Source organism: Cebidichthys violaceus, unplaced genomic scaffold (genome assembly GCF_023349555.1).
Source record: "Cebidichthys violaceus isolate CVI_PGR_0920_01 unplaced genomic scaffold, fCebVio1.0.p SCAF_48, whole genome shotgun sequence".
Taxonomy (NCBI): Eukaryota; Metazoa; Chordata; class Actinopteri; order Perciformes; family Stichaeidae; genus Cebidichthys; species Cebidichthys violaceus.
In genome coordinates, this window is record NW_027176683.1 from 321,359 (window position 1) to 349,056 (window position 27,698).

Here is a 27,698-nt window from a genome sequence, read left to right on the forward strand (position 1 = left end):
TTTACATTCATCATTCCACCATGGAACCATTTTCTCTTTCCCATTCACCTTACTCTTAGGAATGCATATTGATGCAGCGCCAATAATTACAGATGTCACTACTCTGGAACAGCTGTCCACATCACCCTCAATAGATATTTCTTCACATGACTTCATACAACATTCTTTAAATAGTTGGGGATTAATTTAATGAATTAATCATTGCAATGCTCGACTGAGCTGCTAACCATCACATGTGACACAGGTTTGTTTCAGTTCCATTTGTAACGCATATTATTGAATGGAGAAGTTGTTTGTCGTGTGAAGCTTATGTTGTTCATTAGATAAGGGACACATTAGTGGGGACTGTGTATAACGTTTTCATCTCCCTCTTGCTTCTCCGATCATGGCTAGAATCCGTCTCCACGGCAGCATCTTCTGAGCTGTCCCAACCATCATCCCTTGATTCCTCAGACTCGCAGGATACAGCCATCATTTCAGGAAGCCCTTCTGGAAAACACATATATATCTAAAGGGCTTCATGTACATTTATGAATGGAACGGGTTTAATATCCACAATATAACTTCTATATGAAGTCTTTTCTTTATTTTCTTTATGAACATTATTATTGTGTTTAAATGATAATTGTCATAAAGTCATGCTGTTACACACTCCGGTACAGTAGGGGGCGGTATGCACCTTAAACGTTGGTGTGTAGTCCGCCAATAAACTGAAAGAAGAAGAAGAAGAAGAAGAAGAAGAAGAAGAAGAAGAAGAAGAAGAAGAAGAAGAAGAAGAAGACGTCATCAGTCCTTCATCCAATCAGTGGAGTGGGCGCCGCATTAGTCCCCGCCCCCCAGAGAAACCGTCAACAGGAAGTTAAAGTGAGGAAAGTGACAGATGAACAGCCCGCTGCTCCACTACGAGGTAAACTTTTCAAAGCTTCTCAGCTAACGCGAGCTAAGTGACAGTTTGAACATGTTGGGACCTTTTTGGGGAGTTTGTTGCCGCGCAATGTAAACGGTTCATATCAGTATTACTCTCTTAGCCGCGCGCGAACGTAACATTACGGTAACTAACACTGCGCTCAACTCGGCAGACACTTACATTTGTGTGCGCCTCTATGCAGAGATTCACGGTAAACACAGCTCATATCTGGAATATAATTAAGTTAATAAAGCTTAATTTAACTTTCCAGATGAACTGCTTCTCGCCTGGAAAGTAGACGAGATAATGCGGAAGCAGCGGAGAATAAACAGGAAGTCAAAGAAACAGTTACTTCCTGTTAGACCTGTTGCTACTTGTAGTTCACAGACCTCATTTGGATTCATTCATGTGTTTGTAAATATATTGTTACGTGGAAACTTGCGTTATGTCTGTCTGTGAAACACTTAGATGCTCGTTTTGATATTTTCTATAAATACGCTTTATTATTATCAACCACACGAGGTTATGTTTTTAGATTAAACCTTTGTTGCACAACATGAGACTAATAGCCAACAATCGAGAGTTAAATATTACAATTACACAGGAAAATAGAATTTTCTACACAACCTGGTGAGTGTTGTCAAATCTAAGAGCCAATCAGCTCTTTGATCAGGAGACAGCCAGGTGTTCCTTTATGTGTTGATGGTGAATGTTTGTGATAAACTGAAGGATGAAGTGTTCCTTTATGTTTTTATGATGAATGTTTGTGGTAAACTGAAGGATGAAGTGTTTCTTTATGTGTTGATGATGAATGTTTGTGATAAACTGAAGGATGAAGTGTTCCTTTATGTGTTGATGGTGAATGTTTGTGATAAAGTGAAGGATGAAGTGTTTCTTTATGTGTTGATGTTGAATGTTTGTGATAAACTGAAGGATGAAGTGTTCCTTTATGTGTAGATGATGAATGTTTGTGATAAACTGAAGGATGAAGTGTTTCTTTATGTGTTGATGGTGAATGTTTGTGATAAACTGAAGGATGAAGTGTTTCTTTATGTGTTGATGGTGAATGTTTGTGATAAACTGAAGGATGAAGTGTGTCTTTATGTGTTGATGATGTACAGAAACAGAGAGAGATACATTTAAAGACATTATCTGCTCATCACCAGCGTCCATTGAACCAGTAACTCTTCTTTAATGTTCCTTTTGTATTTCTTCTCATCTGTTTACAGAAATTCTCTCTCGTCAACGGAGTTTCAAAGTTTTGCCAGAAATCTCCCATAAAGTTCAGCAGCAGAAAACAGGGTCTCTGGCGGCCATATTACTTTGCACCCACGGGCGACATGTGTCACAACAAGCCGTCATCAGAACTTTAGTGGCAAACGGTTTGATGATGTCAGCAAATCTGGAGAGCTTTTGTCAGCTTTACAACAGAGACTGCTCACAGAAGTGACCACAGACGATGTTTCCACAACGGTAATAAATCTTCATGTAGTTAAACAGTAGAGGTCTTGGATTTGATTTTGTTCTATTCATTTAAGATATTGTCTCGCATATTTGGGGAATGATTCATATTTTAAATATTTTAGAAAATACTAAAATGTTATTCTGAAGTGACTTAAAGCACCTCATGATGAATATAAAACGTGTTTTAAAGAATGTGTTGGTCTCCACTGAGACAGGAAGAAGGCTCATGAGCCCGAGGAGGAGCAGCCGTCCCACTGTGCTTTGTGTCGGGACGTCCTGAAGGATCCAGTCTCCACCAGCTGTGGACACTGGTTCTGCAGACAGTGCATCACCTCGTACTGGGACCGGTCTGCTTCATCGGGGGACTCCTCCTGTCCCCAGTGTGGAAAAAAATCTAGACTGCAGACAGCCATTGGGACCAGCACTGTGCAAAGTAAGATGTCTCTCTGCTGCATGGAGACACCAAGAAATGATTCATAGATGTGGCTTCAACCATTTTTATGAATTAATGTATTAGTTTTATTTATGGCCCACATGGGATTACAAGACACCACGGTTTTACATACATGAGGGGCAGGTAGGTAGACAGGTAGACCAGCAGGTAAATAAACAGGTAGGTAGGTAGGTAGACTAGCAGGTAGGTAGGTTGGTAGACTGGGAGGTAGGTAAACAGGTACGTAGGTAGACAGGTACGTAGACACATAAGACAGGCAGACGGGTAGACAGGTATTAGATAGACAGGTAGGTAGGTAGTTAGATAGATGGGTAGGCAGGTAGGTAGGTAGACAGGCCATTTAACAGACAGGCACAGATACCTGACTTTCTGTCCTTGTTTTGTCCGAGCATTTGATTGTCTCACATTTCTCCTTGCCGTTCAGGAGATAGTGGTCTACAGGAGGTTTTAGATGAACACAAGAGCAGTGTGAGGAGGAGATGTGAACGTGTGACTGAAGGAACTGATAAAAGGGGAAGTGGAACCCCCCTTAACAGGATCTACACTGAGCTCTACATCACAGAGGGACAGAGTGAAGAGGTGAACACCCAACATGAGGTGAGGCAGCTTGAGTCAGCTTCCAAGAAGAAGAGCCTCCATGACACTCCGATCAAGAGCCACGACATCTTTAAAGCCCCACCGGACCAACAGAGACGCATCAGAGTCGTTCTGACAAACGGCGTCGCCGGCGTTGGAAAAACCTTCTTGGTGCAGAAGTTCACTCTGGATTGGGCCGAGGGTTCGGAAAACCAAGATGTCAGTCTGGTGGTTCTGCTTTCGTTCAGGGAGCTGAACTTGATCAAAGATGAGCAGTACAGTCTTCTCAATCTGCTCCATGTTTTCCATCCAACATTACAGAAGATCACAGCAGAGAAGCTCTCTGTTTGTAAAGTTCTGTTCATCTTTGATGGTCTGGATGAAACCAGACTTTCATTGGATTTCATCAACAATGAGGTCGTGTCTGATGTCACACAGAAGGCGTCGGTCAACGTGCTGCTGACGAACCTCATCAAGGGGAATCTGCTTCCCTCGGCTCTCGTCTGGATAACTTCCAGACCTGCAGCAGCCAATCAGATCCCTCCTTCACGTGTTGACAGGTTAACAGAAGTACGAGGCTTCACCGACCCCCAGAAGGACGAGTACTTCAGGAGGAGGTTCAGTGATGAAGAGCTGTCCAGCAGAATCATCTCACACATCAAGACATCCAGGAGCCTCCACATCATGTGTCTAATCCCAGTCTTCTGCTGGATCACTGCTACAGTTCTGGACCACATGTGGACTACAGACCAGAGAGGAGAGCTGCCCAAGACCCTGACTGACATGTACTCACACTTCCTGTTGGTTCAGACAAAGAGGAAGAAGCAGAAGTACCATGAGGGACATGAGACGAGTCCTCAGGAGCTGACGGAGGCTGACGGGGAAGTTCTTCTGAAGCTGGGGAGGCTGGCGTTTGAACATCTGGAGAAAGGAAACCTCATGTTCTACCAAGAAGACCTGGAGCAGTGTGGTCTTGATGTCACGGAGGCCTCTGTGTTCTCAGGAGTTTGTACAGAGATCTTCAAAAGAGAGAGTGTGATCTTCGGAGAAACTGTCTACTGCTTTGTTCATCTGAGTGTTCAAGAGTTTCTGGCTGCAGTCTACATGTTCCACTGTTTCACAAACAGGAAGACAGAGGTACTGAAGGGATTCATGGGGTGGGATGATTACTCAACCCTGGATGTCTTCCTGACGAGAGCCATGGAGAAATCCCTTGAAAGTAAAAATGGCCACCTGGACCTGTTTGTCCGCTTCCTTCATGGCCTCTCTCTGGAGTCCAACCAGAGACTCTTAGGAGGTCTGCTGGGTCGGACAGACAACAGTCAAGAAATCATCCAGAGAGCCATCAACAACCTGAAGGAGATGAACAGTGATGAAATCTCTCCTGACAGAAGCATCAACATCTTCCACTGTCTGACGGAGATGAACGACCACTCGGTGCATCAGGAGATCCAAGAGTTCCTGAAGTCGGAGAACCGATCGGAGAAGAGACTCTCAGAGATCCAGTGCTCAGCTCTGGCCTACATAATGCAGATGTCAGAGGAGGTTCTGGATGAGTTGGACCTGGAGAAGTTCAAGACCTCAAAAGAGGGACGACGGAGACTCATTCCAGCTGTGAGGAACTGCAGGAAAGCTGTGTAAGTCCAGATTTCATTTAGGGCTTCAACAACGACAATGAATGGCAATGAATTTCATTATCGATTCGTTGTGTCGCGCGATTATTACGCCACTCAATAACTCGCGGAGATGTTTGAGTATAAAAAAAAAAGTTGAGTTGACCGCGGAGCAGAGCGGAGGTAGAGGAAAGACCATCGGAGAGACCCGTAACGTTGTTCTGAAACACACGGCGGAGGCAGAGAAATCAGTACGACCAAAGTCATCCGAGGTGTGGGAGCATTTCACACTGAATAAATCAAAAAAGTGTGTTAATTGCAAGATATGCAAAAGCGACATGGCACGGCACAGGAGCACCACGGTGATGATTCAGCACCTAAAACGTAAACATGTTGGAGTCCTTGATGAGGAGGAAGGGAGTTCAACAGCAGGTTAAGTCACTACAGAATCCTACTGTTGTTCCGTTTTGAAGTGAGGAACGTAACGTCCCTCCAGTAGCTCTTCTGGTGCTGCTGTTTACTCGTTCTCCAGCTTGACAAGCATGACAAGTTAGCGTTAGCGCGTTAATAACAGTAGTAAAGCAGGGGTGGAATAGTTTGCAAGACTAAAGACACGTTTATATTCACTCGCCTTTTCCCCGCCGATTCATCGATTAATCGAAAAAATAATTGACAGATTAATCGATTATTAAAATAATCGTTAGTTGCAGCCCTAATTTCATTAACTTAATAAATCAGTTTAGATAAGTAGTTTAAATCTTAAAATATACAAACTATCTCACCAATGCATTTTACTGAAAAATGATGTTTCTTTTTATAATCAACACTTGAAAAGATGAAGGCGATTTCAAATGACAAGATAATACAAAATGTAATCCGTATGTTGGTGTTTCATTTTCACTTGTTTACTTCTTTTTTACAAAATGAACCAAAAAACTGGCAATGAGGAAGATCTTGGGTACATAATAATGAGATTAAATATGAAAATGTTTAAATCATACCCTCTAAACCAGGGGTTGGTAATTGGCGGACCGCGGTCCGGATCCGGACCCAGACGCTGTCCTATCCGGACCCGGACCCGGACATATAATTGAGAATCATACATTTTGGCGGGCGCTAATGTTTTAACCTGCGCATCTTTTTTGGCCTTTACGGCACTCATTCAGCAGTTCAGGAAACACACTGACCAATTGCATGCATTAATTTAATCTCACATGAAGCTACTCAGCCAATCGAATGTTTATTCCAAAATGCATCGTGAGTCGAATGAAATTACGCAGACAGGCGACAGACGGACACCATTGAGAGAGGCGGAGAGCATTGAGAGAGATGGAGAGACGGAGAGCAGTGAGAGAGACGGAGAACAGTGAGAGCAGTGAGAGAGACGGAGAACAGTGAGAGAGACGGAGAGCAGTGAGAGAGACGGAGAGCAGTGAGAGAGACGGAGAACAGTGAGAGAGACGGAGAGCAGTGAGAGAGACGGAGAACAGTGAGAGCAGTGAGAGAGATGGAGAACAGTGAGAGAGACGGAGAGCAGTGAGAGAGACGGAGAACAGTGAGAGCAGTGAGAGAGACGGAGAACAGTGAGAGAGACGGAGAGCAGTGAGAGAGACGGAGAGCAGTGAGAGAGACGGAGAACAGTGAGAGAGACGGAGAGACGGAGAACAGTGAGAGAGACGGAGAACAGTGAGAGAGACGGAGAACAGTGAGAGAGACGGAGAGACGGAGAACAGTGAGAGAGACGGAGAACAGTGAGAGAGACGGAGAGCAGTGAGAGAGACGGAGAGACGGAGAACAGTGAGAGAGACGGAGAACAGTGAGAGAGACGGAGAGCAGTGAGAGAGACGGAGAGCAGTGAGAGAGACGGAGAACAGTGAGAGAGACGGAGAGACGGAGAACAGTGAGAGAGACGGAGAGACGGAGAGCAGTGAGAGAGACGGAGAACAGTGAGAGAGACGGAGAGACGGAGAACAGTGAGAGAGACGGAGAGCAGTGAGAGAGACGGAGAGCAGTGAGAGAGACGGAGAGACGGAGAACAGTGAGAGAGACGGAGAACAGTGAGAGAGACGGAGAACAGTGAGAGAGACGGAGAGCAGTGAGAGAGAGCAGTGGGAGAAGTAAGTCGGAAAAGCAAGTTAACATGGCGTGCTCTAAAAAGAGAAAAGTGGACCTCGAAAACCGAGCTTTTAATAAAGAATGGACGGACTTGTATTTGTTCATTCTTCCTGCTGGTGCTACAAAACCACTCTGTCTCATATGTTCAGAGACCGTGGCCATTATTAAAAGCGCCAATGTGAAACGCCACTATGAGACCAAACACAAATCCTGGCAGGACAAGCAACAACTCACTTCTCTCACTAAACAAGAAAAAGAGATGGAGTGGGATGTAAGAGGGAAAGAAAGAGAAAAGGAGGTGTTAAAGCTGTTCAATTGTTAAGAGATTGTTTATTATAAAGTTGACAGATCATTATGATGTTAACAAAAAGAGAAGAAAAAAAGTTAACTCCAGCCACACTCTTTAATTTTCATTCATTTTTCTAAAATCAAGCACTTTTTTTTAATAAGATGTAAGTTTTTCAAAAGTTATTTTTTGTGTATTTTATTTTTAGATGGAGCCTTTATTTTACTTGAAATGAGAGAAGAACATTTATTTATGTATTTCTATGTATTATTTATAATCCATCCAGTTCAATTTGAAAACAGAATAATAATTGTTAAAATATAATTGATGTGTGTGATGTCTTTATTTAAATTTGACAGTTGTTGACTACACAGAGACGTTGTTACTACTACTAGGCTACTATATGGCACTAAATGGCGCAAGTTAGATATTATTATAATGTTCCGGACCTTTGCACAAGGAGATTTTCTCAATCTGGACCTTTTGGAATTTTAATTGAATACCCCTGCTCTAAACCAAAAATAAATCTATTACACTATCACTAAGCTTCTTTAGAAGATATTTAGTCAGTGCTGATCTAGACCCCTTGTCCCAGAAACCAAACGCCGTTGTGTTCATAACATCATCCGGCGGTGCTCGGTGAACGTATTCACTGTATCTAGCAAGCCACATGTTGCCTGGTTTACTACAGCTGATTGAACCCAAAATAAACAGATTTTGCTGAAATTCAATTGCAATAACCAGATAATAATGATGCCGAAATATCAACATTATGATGTTGATTTGTAAAAAGTCTGAATTCATGCCTTGTTAGGTCTGGCAGCATTACGACAGGAAAACAACTTTTTAAATGCTTGTTTTCTGAATGGAGTTCAGTTCGATTCGTGCTAGGCTATGCTAACATTATAGCAGCAGCTACAGTCTATGGATTAAACACATATATTTAGACACATAAGAGACGTCTGCTTTGAGGTAATGTAGAGCTCCTGGTGACAACAGACAACTTTTTTTCCTCCATTTCTTGTAATTAGTTGTAATATTTCAAATCGAATACAAGAACTTCTTTTGTCTTTGTCATCAAATGCATAAAGTAAATATAAAGTGCCCTCTTTCATCGTTACATATAACAAATATTTGTGCCATGACAGACTTCGTTACTGTGAACTTTCGGAGACTCACTGTGAAGTCATTGCCTCAGCTCTGAAGTCCAACCCGTCACATCTGAGAGAGCTGGACCTGGAGACAAACAACCTGCAGGATTCAGGAGTGGGGCTGCTGTCTGCTGGACTGGAGAGTCCACACTGTAGACTGGAGACACTGAGGTCAGTTCACTGACTGTACATGGTCTCGTTGTTTTTGTATATCTACAAATCCTTGACTGAGGTTTCCCCAAGCAGCAACCTCCAGTTCCTAAACGTGAAGCCGATGCTTCATGTCTTAAAGGTCTCAATCTCTAGTTTAAGTCTTCTTCAATACAGCATGATGTTCATTTAGTAAACTATGGTCCATTTAGAGTCAAACAGACCAGTGTTTTTCAACCTTTTCTGAGCGGTACACCAACAACCAACAAAGTAAAAAAATGACAGAGAGGGCCAAAATAAAAAATTGGGACTACGTTGAGGGCCAAATAGGGTCAACGTTTAATAATCAGGATAAAATGGACATTGGACAAAGTGGAAAAAGAAATAGCCTGCATTATTTTATGCATATGTACCAGAGCCAGATGTCTGGCATCTTCTCTTGGCTGCCAGTTCATTAGTGTCTGGGGTTAGGTTCTGTGCTGTGGAAACCCCCAAGATGGAGTGAAGGTGTGCATCAGTGAGACGACTCCTGTGTGGGTTTTTGTTCATCTTCATCACAGAGAAAAGCTGCTCACACAGGTATGTGCTTCCAAACATGCAGAGCATTTGAGCAGCATGTAGGCGGAGTTGAGGCATCATTTCAGGGGTTTGAAGCTTGGAAACTGTGCAGCGCCCACAGAGTCACACTTTGCCCTGAGTGTGTCATTACACTGGAGGTCTATCAGCTCCATTCTATTGTGTACAGGTGCTCTTTCCACGTCAACTGCAAACCGATTGCTGAGCAGTTCAAATTAAATTTCTGAGCTGCAATGTCGGCAAATCGCTGAGTGAATTCTGTGCCAAGTGTGAGACCAGTTTATCAGCAAAATGCTCAGTCGGACTGAGACTCACGTGTCTGTGATCACACATGTCTGTGATCACACATGTCTGTGTTCACACGTGTCTGTGTTCACACATGTCTGTGGTCACACATGTCTGTGATCACACGTCCTCGTCCCTGAAGCTGGAGGTTTAGCGCAGTGAGATGCTTCGTTATGGCCAGTTATGATAGACATGATATTTTCTCGAGGTCCGGATATATGCTGACAATTTAATGATAAGTCTCTCAATTTGTTGATCCTTACGAGGCTTTTCTTCTGGGTTAGAATGTTGTCCAGGGTTCAGTTCAGAGTCTGCATATTTTTCTTTTCAAATATTTCTCCATCTCTGTTCGTCTTGTCACCTCAACCTCTCCCATCATTTAATTCTACCGTCTTAAATTAACACGGTCATTACTGCGCTACCTACTGCCACCCACTGGCATGGAAGAGTATTAATTACTTAACCAGCCACTATATTACAGGCTCAGACGCTCAACAATGGAAAATTAGTATTTGCAGTGCAACTAAATAATATTTTTTGGGACTGATTAAGTGAAATTGGACATTTTCCCATGGCACACCTGACGATCTCTCACGGCACACTGGTGTGCCGCGGCACAGCGGTTGAAAATCACTGAAATAGACCATAAAGCAGGGTATGCTTTAGGGCGGGGCTACCTTGTGATTGACAGGTCTCTACCAGAGATGTATACGCGTCTCTACGTCACTCCTCCTCAGTCCAAATATGGTCACTTCCTGTTCACTGGTTGCAAAAAAAACCAAGATGGGGTACCTCCCAAGTCTCTTATTTGCATCCCCGTTTCCCTCACTTGGGTCATTTTCTTGCGTCTTAGTCCCTCCCACCAGGGATGCATGGAGGAAACCATGCGAGGAGAGAGGAAACAAGGAAATATGAGATGTCCTTTCCTCTGAAGCGTCACACGAAGCGACGTCTGTTTCTGATGACGGCGGCCGCAGATCACAGCTGATCACAGCTGGATTAGCTGTCAGTCGGCTTTAACAGCTGGAAAGACGTTTGATAGTTTGTGTCTGTACACATGATCACTGTTCTTAATAATAGTAACTAATAATACTAATAATAAAGACGCACAGTAATCATCACTGTAGAGGTGTTGTCTATCTGTAGTCTGTTACCTCTTTAACAAACTGTTCTGTTTATGAGCGCAGGATCGATTTCTACTGCAGGATGCGTTTGTCATAATTATGACTTATTTGCGTCTGTATGTTTATTGATTATTAAATAACCCAGAATATGATTATGGTTTCTCTTAAATGATATAACTCATCAAACCAGACACTCATGAATGATCAGCCTCATGTGACTGAATGTAATGATGATAAATGATGTAAAAAGCTCTCTGACTTTAATTGTTTCCATAATAAAAGTTATTAAGGGAAATATCAGATCATGAAAAGACAAATCTTTCTAATAAATGAAGAAAGTTGTTTGTGGTCCTTTAGTTGTTCAGATCTAAGATGAACATATTTAAACCAGATACTGAATCAGAAAACATATCAAATATAAAGAAGAGTTTAATCTGATCCGTCTTCACTGTTTACATGTTGGAAAAAAAATCGTATCAGTCCGATCGGCTGCAGCGTCCAATCACATAACTGATGAACAAAGGGGGGGCGTGTCGGCCGTTAAAACACTTCCTGGAAGACTGTCCTCGTGGGTCCTCGCTCATGGCTCCTCAGAGATCCCTCCTCTCTCCTCGCTTCTCTGAGCTAAATAAGAGCTTTGGGACGGCCGTCAATATGGCGGAGCAGGACAACTTCCGGTTCAAGCGAGGAAATGACAATTAAGGGACTTGGGATGTGCCCATGGTGACGGCCAAAACACTGAAATCAAGGCTTCACGACATCAGTCCACCAACCAATGGGTGACGTCACAACGACTACATCCACATCTTATACAGTCTGTGGGTTTCACATTTTGGGTTCATAGATTTTTAGGATTTGCCTGAGCACAAAAGACATGTGTCTGTTGTTCCAAATGACTGAACAAAACAACAAGTAGAGGCAGTGAATGTCCACAGACTCACGTTGTCCATGACATGATTTTTATCTGAATCATTTATCCTTCATTCAGACTGGATCACTGCAGGTTGTCAGAGAAAAAACAACAATGTTGAGCTATTTGTCATTAAAAAAAGCCTCAATAAACCAAGAGTTGCAAAACAATGTTCATAAATCGTTAAACCACCAACAAATATTTGTTTATATTGTTAGAGCTCTTATTCACTTCTTGTCCCTCACAGTTTTTAACCTGCATTCAGCTCATGTGTTTGGAGTTTACATTTTCTAAACGTCTCCGTTCTAAACGTCTGACACTGAATGAACATTGTCCTCTAAACTTACATCATTTATCCTTCATTCAGACTGAATAACTGCAGGTTGTCAGAGGTCAGCTACTCTTCTCTGGTCTCAGCTCTGAAGTCCAACCCGTCACCTCTGAGAGATCTGGACCTGAGTTACAACGACCTGAAGGATTCAGGAGTGAAGCTGCTGTGTGACCTTCTGGAGAGTCCAGACTGCAGACTGGAGACTCTGAGGTTAGTCCAACATTCTTTACTCCTGTGCAGACATGAAGCTGATATTATACTGATCTTAAAGGACCTTAAAGCCTCAGCGTTAGTAAAAGTTCATTAACTGTGGCAGAGAAACGTTGAGCTATAGATTTAAATAAATCATATTTATTTATTTATTTATTTATTGCCTAACATTTCCTCCATCCCACATGGGATTACAAGACACCACTTTTTTCCAGACATCTTCTGGTCTTGAATATACAAAACATGAAGAAGAAAATAAAAACTAAAACTTTGTAAAGAGATATTTGTTTCCTCTTCTTCCAGACTTTCTGCAGATACCTGGCTAAGTTATATGTTCCACTTTTAAACAGCCATCTCAGTCTTTGTGCGTCATCCATATTCATAACATCTATGTTTGACTTACCAAACAAAGCATCGCCGTGTTCACGGTAAAAAAGGAGAGTAGAAAACAAAATGGAACTCCTTGTTTCTATCGTTTAGAGAACACATCGGACGGATCGGCTTTTCTTCTTCTCGAATCTAGCCCAGGGGTCGGCAACCTTTACTATCCAAACAACCATTTTGCCCTATTTTTTACCAAATAAATTTTGTCTGGAGCCGCAAAAGCTACTTGATATTACATCTTATAAAGTTTTATAGTTATATTATAGATGCAAAAACTGTAGTTTATTGTATTTATGAAATTACAGAACAAGAATAAAGACAATTCTTGACATGTTGCTATTTCACCTGTTTTAACAATATCAAACTCTTATGAAGAGAAGAAAATAACTTGCTCAGTTTGCTGCAGCAGTTGAAAATCGCTCTTTTTCGCTCATCTCCAGCGTGATACTTTTCAGCATATGCTTGTTCTTGTTCTTGACGTGCGGTGAGGTTCATGTCTGGTGAGGCTCTGACACTACATAAGTCAGATTTACAAATATATGAACCCAATAGAGTAGCTTAAGTCACCATTCAATTGGCAGCTTGCACACTGACTACTGGTTGTTTTACATATTTCATATCAGCATTCTTTACACACACATCGGTAAAGTACATATTTGATTCCACCGGGAGCGTTTCAGAAGCGGAGCGCTCGCAGGCGCCACCCGCGAAAATCGTAAGATTCCGCGATAATGTGTGTAACAACCAGGATGTATAAAGAGAACAACAAACACATAAAAGGTTACTTTACCTGTCCGATGGTGAACTGATGTTGATTTGGTCACATTTCACTGTTTTTTGAGACATTTTTAAGCTTGGATATAGAATCTTACATTTTTGTGGTCAAAGCAAAATATAAGAAGAAGAAGAGAAGTGTAGAAGAAGAGCAACGACAGAACAAGCTTGAACCCGACACAGGGGCTCTCGCTCGCCCCCTTCAGTGAAGCAGAGGTACTGTTTGCCTCCTCTGTGCTTTTTCCCTGCGGTTTCTGTCAGATCAGCAACACGAAATATGTTCTACACAGACATGAAATACAGTACATATTCTATGTAAAGAAAGGACATATAATAAAAGAGTCTACAGATATTACAGTGGTGACAAACAATGAGAAATCTAAAGTCACGATCTCAACCCAGTTAGTGAGGATTCACAGTGTGAGGTGAGGAACAACTCGTCTCTGCCTCACTTCACTGTCTCCTCTGTTTAAACAAGACATTCGCTAATTCAGAGATTATTATTATAAAAATGCTTGAAATGATTGGATTACAGAAATTACATGTATAGCACAGATCAGTAGATAAATATTAATATTTATTTTATTTCATCATTATTTGTTTTTTACTTTTCATGAGGTCAGGGGAGGCTCTGCCTCACCTGCCTCCCCTGACCTCACGTCCCTGCTTTTTACATTACATTTCTCGCAACATATCAAACAGGTAAGCCAGCATTGTTGGCAGTGAAAGCAAATGAATACGTCTACGCAGAATTAAAGGGCGGGGGTCTGCAAATCATGATGAGCCACCTGCAGGGAAAGGTGCTTGACAGCGACGTAATAGGATGCTTGCGGAGGAAGCAGCTGTTGTTGGAGCGATCAGTGAGCGGCGTGTCCAGCGGGGTTATCAGACCTACAGAACGGCCGTCTGAAGTCACGAGCGGCTTTGAGGAACCGATCTACTTCCTGTTTACACCGGCCCCACCCGCATGCCCAGTGTACGTTATTAGTCACGTGATATTCGTTTTCAGGCGTTGTAGTCTGGACGGAGATCATCTCGAAAATGATGCTGAAGCACCGTGTGGACGGAGATCGTTTTTGTTTGTTAAAACTCTGTTTTTAAACGAAAACGTATTAGTGTGGATGTAGACTCAGGGAGCCGCAACCGAGGGGCTAAAGAGCCCTGATCTAGATGAAGATAGTTCCAACAGTCCAAGGTAAAATACCAGATGACATCTGATCATAAACGACATAATTCTATGAACCATATTCAGTTTTTATCATCGTACAAATACACAACTTTGGAAAACACAGATTCTGTAAAAAAACAACAATGTTGAGCTTTTTGTTATTAAAAAAAGCCTCAATAAACCAAGAGTTGCAAAACAATGTTCATAAATTGTTAAACCACGAACAAATATTTTTTTATATTATTATTTATTTTATATGAATATAATATATATTTGATTTTCATCTTGTATTCTCCATCAGGTTTTCTTCAGTAACTGATAAAAGTTACTAAACACAATGAATACATATGTCTCTATCACACAACAACAAATGTTTTCAGTATTTTTCTTTTTCCTAATTTTTATGAATCTATTTGATGCTTAAACTGAAGCTGCTTTGATTTTATGACTCCACTATTCCTAAAATACATAACTTTTGTTCACATATTTTCTAAAATGTCCTCCTGACTCATTTGCTGTCTTTGTTAACTTTGTGTTCTTGAGTTGAATCTTAAATGAGTTTCTGTGTTTTTATTTCTTAGTGTTGGCTGACATGAGTTTAGATGGAGCTGGCAGAGTTCAAGTGGAGTCACTTGGTGTTTCTTGAAGCAGCAGCACGTTGTCATTAGTGTTAATGAGAGCTCTTATTCACTTCTTGTCCCTCACAGTTTTTAACCTGCATTCAGCTCATGTGTTTGGAGTTTACATTTTCTAAACGTCTCCGTTCTAAACGCCTGACACTGAATGAACATTGTCCTCTAAACTTACATCATTTATCCTTCATTCAGACTGAGTGGCTGCAGGTTGTCAGAGGTCAGCTGTTCTTCTCTGGCCTCAGCTCTGAAGTCCAACCCGTCACCTCTGAGAGATCTGGACCTGAGTTACAACGACCTGAAGGATTCAGGAGTGAAGCTGCTGTGTGACCTTCTGGAGAGTCCAGACTGCAGACTGGAGACTCTGAGGTCAGTCCAACATTCTTTACTCCTGTGCAGACATGAAGCTGATATTATACTGATCTTAAAGGACCTTAAAGCCTCAGCGTTAGTAAAAGTTCATTAACTGTGGTAGAGAAACGTTGAGCTATAGATTAAAATAAATCATATTTATTAATTTATTGCCTAACATTTGCTCCATCCCACATGGGATTACAAGACACCACTTTTTTCCAGACATCTTCTGGTCTTGAATATACAAAACATGAAGAAGAAAATAAAAACTAAAACTTGGTAAAGAGATATTTGTTTCTTCTTCCAGACTTTCTGCAGATACCTGGCTAAGTTATATGTTCCACTTTTAAACAGCCACCTCAGTCTTTGTGCTTCATCCATATTCATAACATCTATGTTTGACTTACCAAACAAAGCATCGCCGTGTTCACGGTAAAAAAGGAGAGTAGAAAACCAAATGGAACTCCTTGTTTCTATCGTTTAGAGAACACATCGGACGGATCGGCTTTTCTTCTTCTAGAATCTAGACCACGGGTCGGCAACCTTTACTATCCAAACAGACATTTCGTCCTATTTTTTACCAAATAAATTTTGTCTGGAGCTGCAAAAGCTACTTGATATATATTGAAAAAACTTGCTCAGTTTGCTGCAACAGTTGAGAAATTGCTCTTTTTGGCTCATCTCCAGCGTGATACTTTACAGCATATGCTTGTTCTTGTTCTTGACGTGCGGTGAGGTTCATGTCTGGTGAGGCTCTGACACTACATAAGTCAGATTTACAAATATATGAACCCAATAGAGTAGCTTCAGTCAACATTCAACTGGCAGCTTGCACATTGACTACTGGTTGTTTTTCATATTTCATATCAGCATACTTTACACACTCATAGGTAAGGTACATATTTGATTCCACCGGTAGCGTTTCAGAAGCGGAGCGCTCGCGGGCGCCACCCACGAAAATCTGTGTAACAACCAGGATGTATAAAGAGAACAACAAACACATAAAAGGTTACTTTACCTGTCCGATGGTGAACTGATGTTGATTTGGTCACATTTCACTGTTTTTTGAGACATTTTTAAGCGTAGATATAGAATCTTACATTTTTGCGGTCAAAGCAAAATATAAGAAGAAGAAGAGAAGTGTAGAAGAAGACCAACGACAGAACAAGCATGAACCCGACACAGGGGCTCTCGCTCGCCCCCTTCAGTGAAGCAGAGGTACTGTTTGCCTCTCTGTGCTTTTTCCCTGCGGTTTCTGTCAGATCAGCAACACGAAATATGTTCTACACAGACGTGAAATACAGTACATATTCTATGTAAAGAAAGGACATATAATAAAAGAGCCTACAGATATTACAGTGGTGACAAACAATGAGAAAGCGAAAGTCACGATCTCAACCCAGTTAGTGAGGATTCACAGTGTGAGGTGAGGAACAACTCGTCTCTGCCTCACCTCACTGTCTCCTCTGTTTGAACAGGACATGCACTAATTCAGAGATTATTATTATAAAAATGCTTGAAATGATTGGATTACAGAAATTACATTTATAGCTTAGATCAGTAGATAAATATTAATATTTATTTTATTTCATCATTATTTGTTTTTTACTTTTCATGAGGTCAGGGGAGGCTCTGCCTCACCTGCCTCCCCTGACCACACGTCCCTGCTTTCTACATTACATTTCTCGCCACATATCAAACAGGTAAGCCAGCATTGTTGGCAGTGAAAGCAAATGAATACGTCTACGCAGAATTAAAGGGCGGGGGTCTGCAAATCATGATGAGCCACCTGCAGGGAAAGGTGCTTGACAGCGACGTAATAGGATGCTTGCGAAGGAAGCAGCTGTTGTTGGATCGATCAGTGAGCGGCGTGTCCAGCGGGGTTATCAGACCTACGGAACGGCCGTCTGAAGTCACGAGCGGCTTTGAGGAACCGATCTACTTCCTGTTTACACCGGCCCCACCCGCATGCCCAGTGTACGTGAACAGTCACGTGATATTCGTTTTCAGGCGTTGTAGTCTGGACGGAGATCATCTCGAAAATGATGCTGAAGCACCGTGTGGACGGAGATCGTTTTTGTTTGTTAAAACTCTGTTTTTAAACAAAAACGTATTAGTGTGGATGTAGACTCAGGGAGCCGCAACCGAGGGGCTAAAGAGCCCTGATCTAGATGAAGATAGTTCCAACAGTCCAAGGTAAAATACCAGATGACATCTGATCATAAACGACATAATTCTCTGAACCATATTCAGTTTTTATCATCGTACAAATACACAACTTTGGAAAACACAGATTCTGTAAAAAACAACAATGTTGAGCTTTTTGTTATTAAAAAAAGCCTCAATAAACCAAGAGTTGCAAAACAATGTTCATAAATCGTTAGACCACGAATACAAATTTGTTTATATTATTAGTTATTTTACATAAATATCATATATACTTGATTTTCATCTTGTATTCCATCAGGTTTTTTTCAGTAAATGATAAAAGTTACTAAACACAATGAATACATATCTCTATCACACAACAAATGTTTTCAGTAATTTGCTTTTTCCTCATTTTTATGAATCTATTTGATGCTTAAACTGAAGTTGCTTTGATTTTATGACTCCACTATTCCTAAAATACATAACTTTTGTTCACATATTTTCTAAAATGTCCTCCTGACTCATTTGCTGTCTTTGTTAACTTTGTGTTCTTGAGTTGAATCTTAAATGAGTTTCTGTGTTTTTATTTCTTAGTGTTGGCTGACATGAGTTTAGATGGAGCTGGCAGAGTTCAAGTGGAGTCACTTGGTGTTTCTTGAAGCAGCAGCACGTTGTCATTAGTGTTAATGAGAGCTCTTATTCACTTCTTGTCCCTCACAGTTTTTAACCTGCATTCAGCTCATGTGTTTGGAGTTTACATTTTCTAAACGTCTCCGTTCTAAACGTCTGACACTGAATGAACATTTTCCTCTAAACTTACATCATTTATCCTTCATTCAGACTGAGGGGCTGCAGGTTGTCAGAGGTCAGCTGTTCTTCTCTGGCCTCAGGTCTGAAGTCCAACCCGTCACCTCTGAGAGATCTGGACCTGAGTAGAAACATCCTGAAGGATTCAGGAGTAAAGCTGCTGTGTGAACTTCTGGAGAGTCCAGACTGCAGACTGGAGACTCTGAGGTCAGTCCAACATTCTTTACTCCTGTGCAGACATGAAGCTGATATTATACTGATCTTAAAGGACCTTAAAGCCTCAGCGTTAGTAAAAGTTCATTAACTGTGGCAGAGAAACGTTGAGCTATAGATTTAAATCAATCATATTTATTCAATTATTGCCTAACATTTCCTCCATCCCACATGGGATTACAAGACAACACTTTTTTCCAGACATCTTCTGGTCTTGAATATACAAAACATGAAGAAGAAAATAAAATCTAAAACTTGGTAAAGAGATATTTGTTTCCTCTTCTTCCAGACTTTCTGCAGATACCTGGCTAAGTTATATGTTCCACTTTTAAACAGCCACCTCAGTCTTTGTGCTTCATCCATATTCATAACATCTATGTTTGACTTACCAAACAAAGCATCGCCGTGTTCACGGTAAAAAAGGAGAGTAGAAAACAAAATGGAACTCCTTGTTTCTATCGTTTAGAGAACACATCGGACGGATCAACTTTTCTTCTTCTAGAATCTAGACCACGGGTCGGCAACCTTTACTATCCAAACAACTATTTTGCCCCATTTTCCACCAAATAAATTTTGTCTGGAGCCGCAAAAGCTACTTGATATATATTGAAATAACTTGCTCAGTTTGCTGCAGCAGTTGAGAAATTGCTCTTTTTGGCTCATCTTCAGCGTGATACTTTTCAGCATATGCTTGTTCTTGTTCTTGACGTGCGGTGAGGTTCATGTCTGGTGAGGCTCTGACACTACATAAGTCAGATTTACAAATATATGAACCCAATAGAGAAGCTTAAGTCACCATTCAATTGGCAGCTTGCATATTGATTACTGGTTGTTTTTCATATTTCATATCAGCATTCTTTACACACACATCGGTAAAGTACATGTTTGATTCCACCGGGAGTGTTTCAGAAGCGGAGTGCTCGTGGGCGCCACCAACGAAAATTGTGAGATTCCGCGATAATATGTGTAACAACCAGGATGTATAAAGAGAACAACAAACACATAAAAGGTTACTTTACCTGTCCGATGGTGAACTGATGTTGATTTGGTCACATTTCACTGTTTTTTGAGACATTTTTAAGCTTGGATATAGAATCTTACATTTTTGCGGTCAAAGCAAAATATAAGAAGAAGAAGAGAAGCGTAGAAGAAGAGCAACGACAGAACAAGCATGAACCCGACACAGGGGCTCTCGCTCGCCCCCTTCAGTGAGGCAGAGGTACTGTTTGCCTCCTCTGTGCATTTTCACTGCGGTTTCTGTCAGATCAGCAACACTAAAGATGTTCTACACAGACGTGAAATACAGTACATATTCTGTGTAAAGAAAGGACATATAATAAAAGAGCCTACAGATATTACAGTGGTGACAAACAATGAGAAAGCTAAAGTCACGATCTCAACCCAGTTAGTGAGGATTCACAGTGTGAGGTGAGGAACAACTCGTCTCTGCCTCACCTCACTGTCTCCTCTGTTTGAACAGGACATGCACTAATTCAGAGATTATTATTATAAAAATGCTTGAAATGATTGGATTACAGAAATTACATTTATAGCACAGATCAGTAGATAAATATTAATATTTATTTTATTTCATAATTTTTTGTTTTTTACTTTTCATGAGGTCAGGGGAGGCTCTGCCTCACCTGCCTCCCCTGACCACACGTCCCTGCTTTCTACATTACATTTCTCGCCACATATCAAACAGGTAAGCCAGCATTGTTGGCAGTGAAAGCAAATGAATACGTCTACGCAGAATTAAAGGGCGGGGGTCTGCAAATCATGATGAGCCACCTGCAGGGAAAGGTGCTTGACAGCGACGTAATAGGATGCTTGCGAAGGAAGCAGCTGTTGTTGGATCGATCAGTGAGCGGCGTGTCCAGCGGGGTTATCAGACCTACGGAACGGCCGTCTGAAGTCACGAGCGGCTTTGAGGAACCGATCTACTTCCTGTTTACACCGGCCCCACCCGCATGCCCAGTGTACGTGAATAGTCACGTGATATTTGTTTTCAGGCGTTGTAGTCTGGACGGAGATCATCTCGAAAATGATGCTGAAGCACCGTGTGGACGGAGATCGTTTTTGTTTGTTAAAACTGTTTTTAAACGAAAACGTTTTAGTGTGGATGTAGACTCAGGGAGCCGCAACCGAGGGGCTAAAGAGCCCTGATCTAGATGAAGATAGTTCCAACAGTCCAAGGTAAAATACCAGATGACATCTGATCATAAACGACATAATTCTATGAACCATATTCAGTTTTTATCATCGTACAAATACACAACTTTGGAAAACACAGATTCTGTAAAAAACAACAATGTTGAGCTTTTTGTTATTAAAAAAAGCCTCAATAAACCAAGAGTTGCAAAACAATGTTCATAAATCGTTAGACCACGAACAAATATTTTTTTATATTATTATTTATGTTACATAAATATAATATGTACTTGATGTTCATCTTGTATTCCATCAGGTTTTCTTCAGCAAATGATTAAAGTTACTAAATACAATGAATACATATCTCTCTATCACACAACATCAAATGTGTTCAGTATTTTGCTTTTTCCTCATTTTTATAAATCTATTTGATGCTTAAACTGAAGCTGCTTTGATTTATGACTCCACTATTCCTAAAATACATAACTTTTGTTCACATATTTTCTAAAATGTCCTCCTGACTCATTTGGTGTCTTTGTTAACTTTGTGTTCTTGAGTTGAATCTTAAACGAGTTTCTGTGTTTTTATTTCTTAGTGTTGGCTGACATGAGTTTAGATGGAGCTGGCAGAGTTCAAGTGGAGTCACTTGGTGTTTATTGAAGCAGCAGCATGTTGTCATTAGTGTTAATGAGAGCTCTTATTCACTTCTTGTCCCTCACAGTTTTTAACCTGCATTCAGCTCATGTGTTTGGAGTTTACATTTTCTCAACGTCTCCGTTCTAAACGCCTGACACTGAATGAACATTGTCCTCTAAACTTACATCATTTATCCTTCATTCAGTCTGAGGTACTGCTGGTTGTCAGAGGTCAGCTGCTCTTCTCTGGCCTCAGCTCTGAAGTCCAACCCGTCACATCTGAGAGTTCTGGACCTGAGTGAAAACATCCTGAAGGATTCAGGAGTGAAGCTGCTGTGTGAACTTCTGGAGAGTCCAGACTGCAGACTGGAGACTCTGAGGTCAGTCCAACATTCTTTACTCCTGTGCAGACATGAAGCTGATATTATACTGATCTTAAAGGACCTTAAAGCCTCAGCAGTAGTAAAAGTTCATTAACTGTGGCAGAGAAACGTTGAGCTATAGATTTAAATCAATCATATTTATTCAATTATTGCCTAACATTTCCTCCATCCCACATGGGTTTACAAGACACCACTTTTTTCCAGACATCTCCTGGTCTTGAATATACAAAACATGAAGAAGAAAATAAAAACTAAAACTTGGTAAAGAGATATTTGTTTCCTCTTCCAGACTTTCTGCAGATACCTGGCTAAGTTATATGTTCCACTTTTAAACAGTCACCTCAGTCTTTGTGCATCATCCATATTCATAACATCTATGTTTGACTTACCAAACAAAGCATCGCCGTGTTCACGGTAAAAAAGGAGAGTAGAAAACCAAATGGAACTCGTTGTTTCTATCGTTTAGAGAACACATCGGACGGATCGGCTTTTCTTCTTCTAGAATCTAGACCAGGGGTCGGCATCCTTTACTATCCAAACAGCCATTTTGCCCTATTTTCCACCAAATAAATTTTGTCTGGAGCCGCAAAAGCTACTTGCTATATATTGAAATAACTTGCTCAGTTTGCTGCAGCAGTTGAGAAATCGCTCTTTTTCACTCATCTCCAGCGTGATACTTTACAGCATATGCTTGTTCTTGTTCTTGACGTGCGGTGAGGTTCATGTCTGGTGAGGCTCTGACACTACATAAGTCAGATTTACAAATATATGAACCCAATAGAGAAGCTTAAGTCACCATTCAATTGGCAGCTTGCACACTGACTACTGGTTGTTTTTCATATTTCATATCAGCATACTTTACACACACTTAGGTAAGGTACATATTTGATTCCACCGGGAGTGTTTCAGAAGCGGAGCGCTCGCAGGCGCCACCCGCGAAAATCGTGAGATTCCGTGATAATATGTGTAACAACCAGGATGTATAAAGAGAACAACAAACACATTAAAGGTTACTTTACCTGTCCGACGTTGAATTGCTGTTGATTTGGTCACATTTCACTGTTTTTTGAGACATTTTAAAACTTGGATATAGAATCTTACATTTTTGCGGTCAAAGCAAAATATAAGAAGAAGAAGAGAAGCGTAGAAGAAGAGCAACAACAGAACAAGCATGAACCCGACGCAGGGGCACTCGCTCTCATAATTTTTTGTTTTTTACTTTTCATGAGGTCAGGGGAGGCTCTGCCTCACCTGCCTCCCCTGACCTCACGTCCCTGCTTTCTACATTACATTTCTCGCCACATATCAAACAGGTAAGCCAGCATTGTTGGCAGTAAAAGCAAATGAATACGTCTACGCAGAATTAAAGGGCGGGGGTCTGCAAATCATGATGAGCCACCTGCAGGGAAAGGTGCTTGACAGCGACGTAATAGGATGCTTGCGGAGGAAGCAGCTGTTGTTGGATCGATCAGTGAGCGGTGTGTCCAGCGGGGTTATCAGACCTACAGAACGGCCGTCTGAAGTCACGAGCGGCTTTGAGGAACCGATCTACTTCCTGTTTACACCGGCCCCACCCGCATGCCCAGTGTACGTGAACAGTCACGCGATATTCGTTTCTGGCATTGTAGTCTGGACGGAGATCATCTCGAAAATGATGCTGAAGCACCGTGTGGACGGAGATCGTTTTTGTTTGTTAAAACTCTGTTTTTAAACGAAAACGTTTTAGTGTGGATGTAGACTCAGGGAGCCGCAACCGAGGGGCTAAAGAGTCCTGATCTAGATGAAGATAGTTCCAACAGTCCAAGGTAAAATACCAGATGACATCTGATCATAAACAACATAATTCTCTGAACCATATTCAGTTTTTATCATCATACAAATACACAACTTTGGAAAACACAGATTCTGTAAAAAACAACAATGTTGAGCTTTTTGTTATTAAAAAAAGCCTCAATAAACCAAGAGTTGCAAAACAATGTTCATAAATCGTTAAACCACCAACAAATATTTGTTAATATTATTATTTATGTTACATAAATATAATATGTACTTGATTTTCATCTTGTATTCCATCAGGTTTTCTCCAGTAAATGATTAAAGTTACTCAAAACAATGAATAAATATCTCTCTATCACACAACAACAAATGTTTTCAGTATTTTGCTTTTTCTTAATTTTTATGAATCTATTTGATGCTTAAACTGAAGCTGCTTTGATTTTATGACTCCACTATTCCTAAAATACATAACTTTTGTTCACATATTTTCTAAAATGTCCTCCTGACTCATTTGGTGTCTTTGTTAACTTTGTGTTCTTGAGTTGAATCTTAAATGAGTTTCTGTGTTTTTATTTCTTAGTGTTGGCTGACATGAGTTTAGATGGAGCTGGCAGAGTTCAAGTGGAGTCACTTGGTGTTTCTTGAAGCAGCAGCACGTTGTCATTAGTGTTAATGAGAGCTCTTATTCACTTCTTGTCCCTCACAGTTTTTAACCTGCATTCAGCTCATGTGTTTGGAGTTTACATTTTCTAAACGTCTCCGTTCTAAACGCCTGACACTGAATGAACATTGTCCTCTAAACTTACATCATTTATCCTTCATTCAGACTGAGTGACTGCGGGTTGTCAGAGGTCAGCTGTTCTGCTCTGGCCTCAACTCTGAAGTCCAACCCGTCACCTCTGAGAGATCTGGACCTGAGTGGAAACGACCTGAAGGATTCAGGAGTAAAGCTGCTGTGTGACCTTCTGGAGAGTCCAGACTGCAGACTGGAGACTCTGAGGTCAGTCCAACATTCTTTACTCCTGTGCAGACATGAAGCTGATATTATACTGATCTTAAAGGACCTTAAAGCCTCAGCGGTAGTAAAAGTTCATTAACTGTGACAGAGAAACGTTGAGCTATAGATTAAAATAAATCATATTTATTAATTCACTGCCTAACATTTGCTCCATCCCACATGGGATTACAAGACACCACTTTTTTCCAGACATCTTCTGGTCTTGAATATACAGAACATGAAGAAGAAAATAAAAACTAAAACTTGGTAAAGAGATATTTGTTTCCTCTTCTTCCAGACTTTCTGCAGATACCTGGCTAAGTTATATGTTCCACTTTTAAACAGCCACCTCAGTCTTTGTGCTTCATCCATATTCATAACATCTATGTTTCACTTACCAAACAAAGCATCGCCGTGTTCACGGTAAAAAAGGAGAGTAGAAAACCAAATGGAACTCCTTGTTTCTATCGTTTAGAGAACACATCGGACGGATCGGCTTTTCTTCTTCTGGAATCTAGACCACGGGTCGGCAACCTTTACTATCCAAACAGCCATTTTGCCCTATTTTCCACCAAATAAATTTTGTCTGGAGCCGCAAAAGCTACTTGATATATATTGAAAAAACTTGCTCAGTTTGCTGCAACAGTTGAGAAATTGCTCTTTTTCGCTCATCTCCAGCGTGATACTTTTCAGCATATGCTTGTTCTTGTTCTTGACGTGCGGTGAGGTTCATGTCTGGTGAGGCTCTGACACTACATAAGTCAGATTTACAAATATATGAACCCAATAGAGAAGCTTAAGTCACAATTCAATTGGCAGCTTGCACATTGACTACTGGTTGTTTTTCATATTTCATATCAGCATTCTTTACACACACATAGGTAAGGTACATATTTGCTTTTTGTTATTTAAAAAAAGCCTCAAACCAAGAGTTGCAAAACAATGTTCATAAACCGTTAAACCACCAACAAATATTTGTTTATATTATTATTTATTTTACATAAATATAATATATACTTGATGTTCATCTTGTATTCCATCAGGTTTTCTTCAGTAAATGATAAAAGTTACTAAATACAATGAATAAATATCTCTCTATCACACAACAACAAATGTGTTCAGTATTTTGCTTTTTCCTCATTTTTATGAATCTATTTGATGCTTAAACTGAAGCTGCTTTGATTTTATGACTCCACTATTCCTAAAATACATAACTTTTGTTCACATATTTTCTAAAATGTCCTCCTGACTCATTTGGTGTCTTTGTTAACTTTGTGTTCTTGAGTTGAATCTTAAATGAGTTTCTGTGTTTTTATTTCTTAGTGTTGGCTGACATGAGTTTAGATGGAGCTGGCAGAGTTCAAGTGGAGTCACTTGGTGTTTCTTGAAGCAGCAGCATGTTGTCATTAGTGTTAATGAGAGCTCTTATTCACTTCTTGTCCCTCACAGTTTTTAACCTGCATTCAGCTCATGTGTTTGGAGTTTACATTTTCTAAACGTCTCCGTTCTAAACGCCTGACACTGAATGAACATTCTCCTCTAAACTTACATCATTTATCCTTCATTCAGACTGAATCACTGCGGGTCGTCAGAGGTCAGCTGTTCTTCTCTGGTCTCAGCTCTGAAGTCCAACCCGTCACATCTGAGAGATCTGGACCTGAGTGGAAACGACCTGAAGGATTCAGGAGTGAAGCTGCTGTGTGACTTTCTGGAGAGTCCAGACTGCAGACTGGAGACTCTGAGGTCAGTCCACGCTTTAGCTCCACGGATGAATCTTTACTACATATTATTCTTCCTGTACGTTTGTGGGTGTGAATGTGGTTCTATAACAGAAATACGACTTCAACATTAAAATGTGGCACATTTCTACACTGACAATATTCTCAAACTTTAAATGAAGCTGAACATGTCTGCAGCAGATGAATACAACCAAAATATTATTTAAAGCAACGTCAAACCAAATGCTCTCACACATTGAATTAGCTCCAAACACTTGATTTTAAAGTGTAATAAAAGTGGACTAACCCTCTGCTGCATGCACCATAAACACAAGAACCAGGTCTGCTAACGTCCCACAGAACTCTAGAACAAACCCAAAACTTATGAGAGAAAGATCAGTACATCTGTTGATGCTGTTCCTTAACTAGCTAAAGAAGATGAATCTATACTATTCCTATCTGTTTAATCAACCATTTAATCTCATTAATGTACAAACATAACTTACACCCATAAAGTTTTTAATTTTTACATTTTTCCTGGACTAAATGTACGTTTTGTTTCCACCTGGGCGTGGCACCGTAGCGTGAGCTTCTGCAGATGGCGTGTGAGCTCTGAGCGTGAACAAAAGGTGTTTCTACTCAACGTGCTTTTAATTGAGTTATTCTCTGAAATACCAGAGGACGTACAAACTAAATGAACTGTGAAGAATCAGGAAGACAACCAGAGTAACGCCACAAACCAACCTCCACAACGAAGAGGAGGAACTGTTATTATCTGTAAACTCATATCTCATATTCATGGAGACTTTATTACCTTTACACAAACCTTGTAAACAAGTCAAGTATTAAATGTATTATGAAGAAACAAAGGTTAAATATCCTGTAAACTATTTGATTTGTCTGTTAAATATTTCCTCAAATGTAGATTTTTAAGACCTCCTGTTTCTAAAGCATCTAAAACTATTGAGCAGACATCTAAATAGTGCTTTTATCAGTAAACTATTTGTGCCTAGTCGTAGCAAAGATTCAGAGGTGCACGACCAAGCGGTGCGACCACTTGCGGAGCCTTCGCTCAGGACTCGCAGGCCGTGATCACATCATTTTGTGGAGCGTTCCGGCTTCACTGTGGCGAGTATAAACTAAGCTTTTAGTCTGCAGTCACAGAAGTCAACTGCAGTAAAGAAACTGCAGAAAATGTCCAACGTTAGCTGTTAAAGTACATCACATGTTTGGTAAACGGTAATCTGTACACAGAAGATCATCTGAACTCATATTTAAATTGATAAAGTTTACTCTCTGAAGTGAACTATTTACTGTGGTGTGTGTTTCTACTCATAATAAAGTAGATATTATGATGAAGATCTGCAGTAACAGAATGATGAAGTCAGCTCCACATTTAAAACCTG

General features: G+C 40.7%; 1 protein-coding gene across 3 annotated transcripts in view; it reads left to right on the forward strand.

Moving 5' to 3' along the window:
• The first annotated feature begins 723 nt into the window (after positions 1 to 723).
• LOC137887080 (NACHT, LRR and PYD domains-containing protein 12-like) overlaps positions 724 to 27,698 on the forward strand; it is a 33,559-nt gene continuing 6,584 nt past the window's right edge. Inside the window, exons 1-11 of one of the 3 annotated variants that reach the window (XM_068729856.1) lie at positions 724 to 907; positions 2,137 to 2,380; positions 2,587 to 2,804; positions 3,250 to 5,038; positions 8,564 to 8,737; positions 11,979 to 12,152; positions 15,306 to 15,479; positions 18,453 to 18,626; positions 21,625 to 21,798; positions 24,404 to 24,577; positions 26,144 to 26,317. In XM_068729856.1, the coding sequence (XP_068585957.1) occupies positions 2,367 to 2,380; positions 2,587 to 2,804; positions 3,250 to 5,038; positions 8,564 to 8,737; positions 11,979 to 12,152; positions 15,306 to 15,479; positions 18,453 to 18,626; positions 21,625 to 21,798; positions 24,404 to 24,577; positions 26,144 to 26,317 (3,239 nt within the window). In that variant the 5' untranslated portion in view covers positions 724 to 907; positions 2,137 to 2,366. The remainder of the gene's footprint in view (positions 908 to 2,136; positions 2,381 to 2,586; positions 2,805 to 3,249; positions 5,039 to 8,563; positions 8,738 to 11,978; positions 12,153 to 15,305; positions 15,480 to 18,452; positions 18,627 to 21,624; positions 21,799 to 24,403; positions 24,578 to 26,143; positions 26,318 to 27,698) is intronic. The other 2 variants (XM_068729854.1, XM_068729855.1) reach the window with 2 other exon arrangements.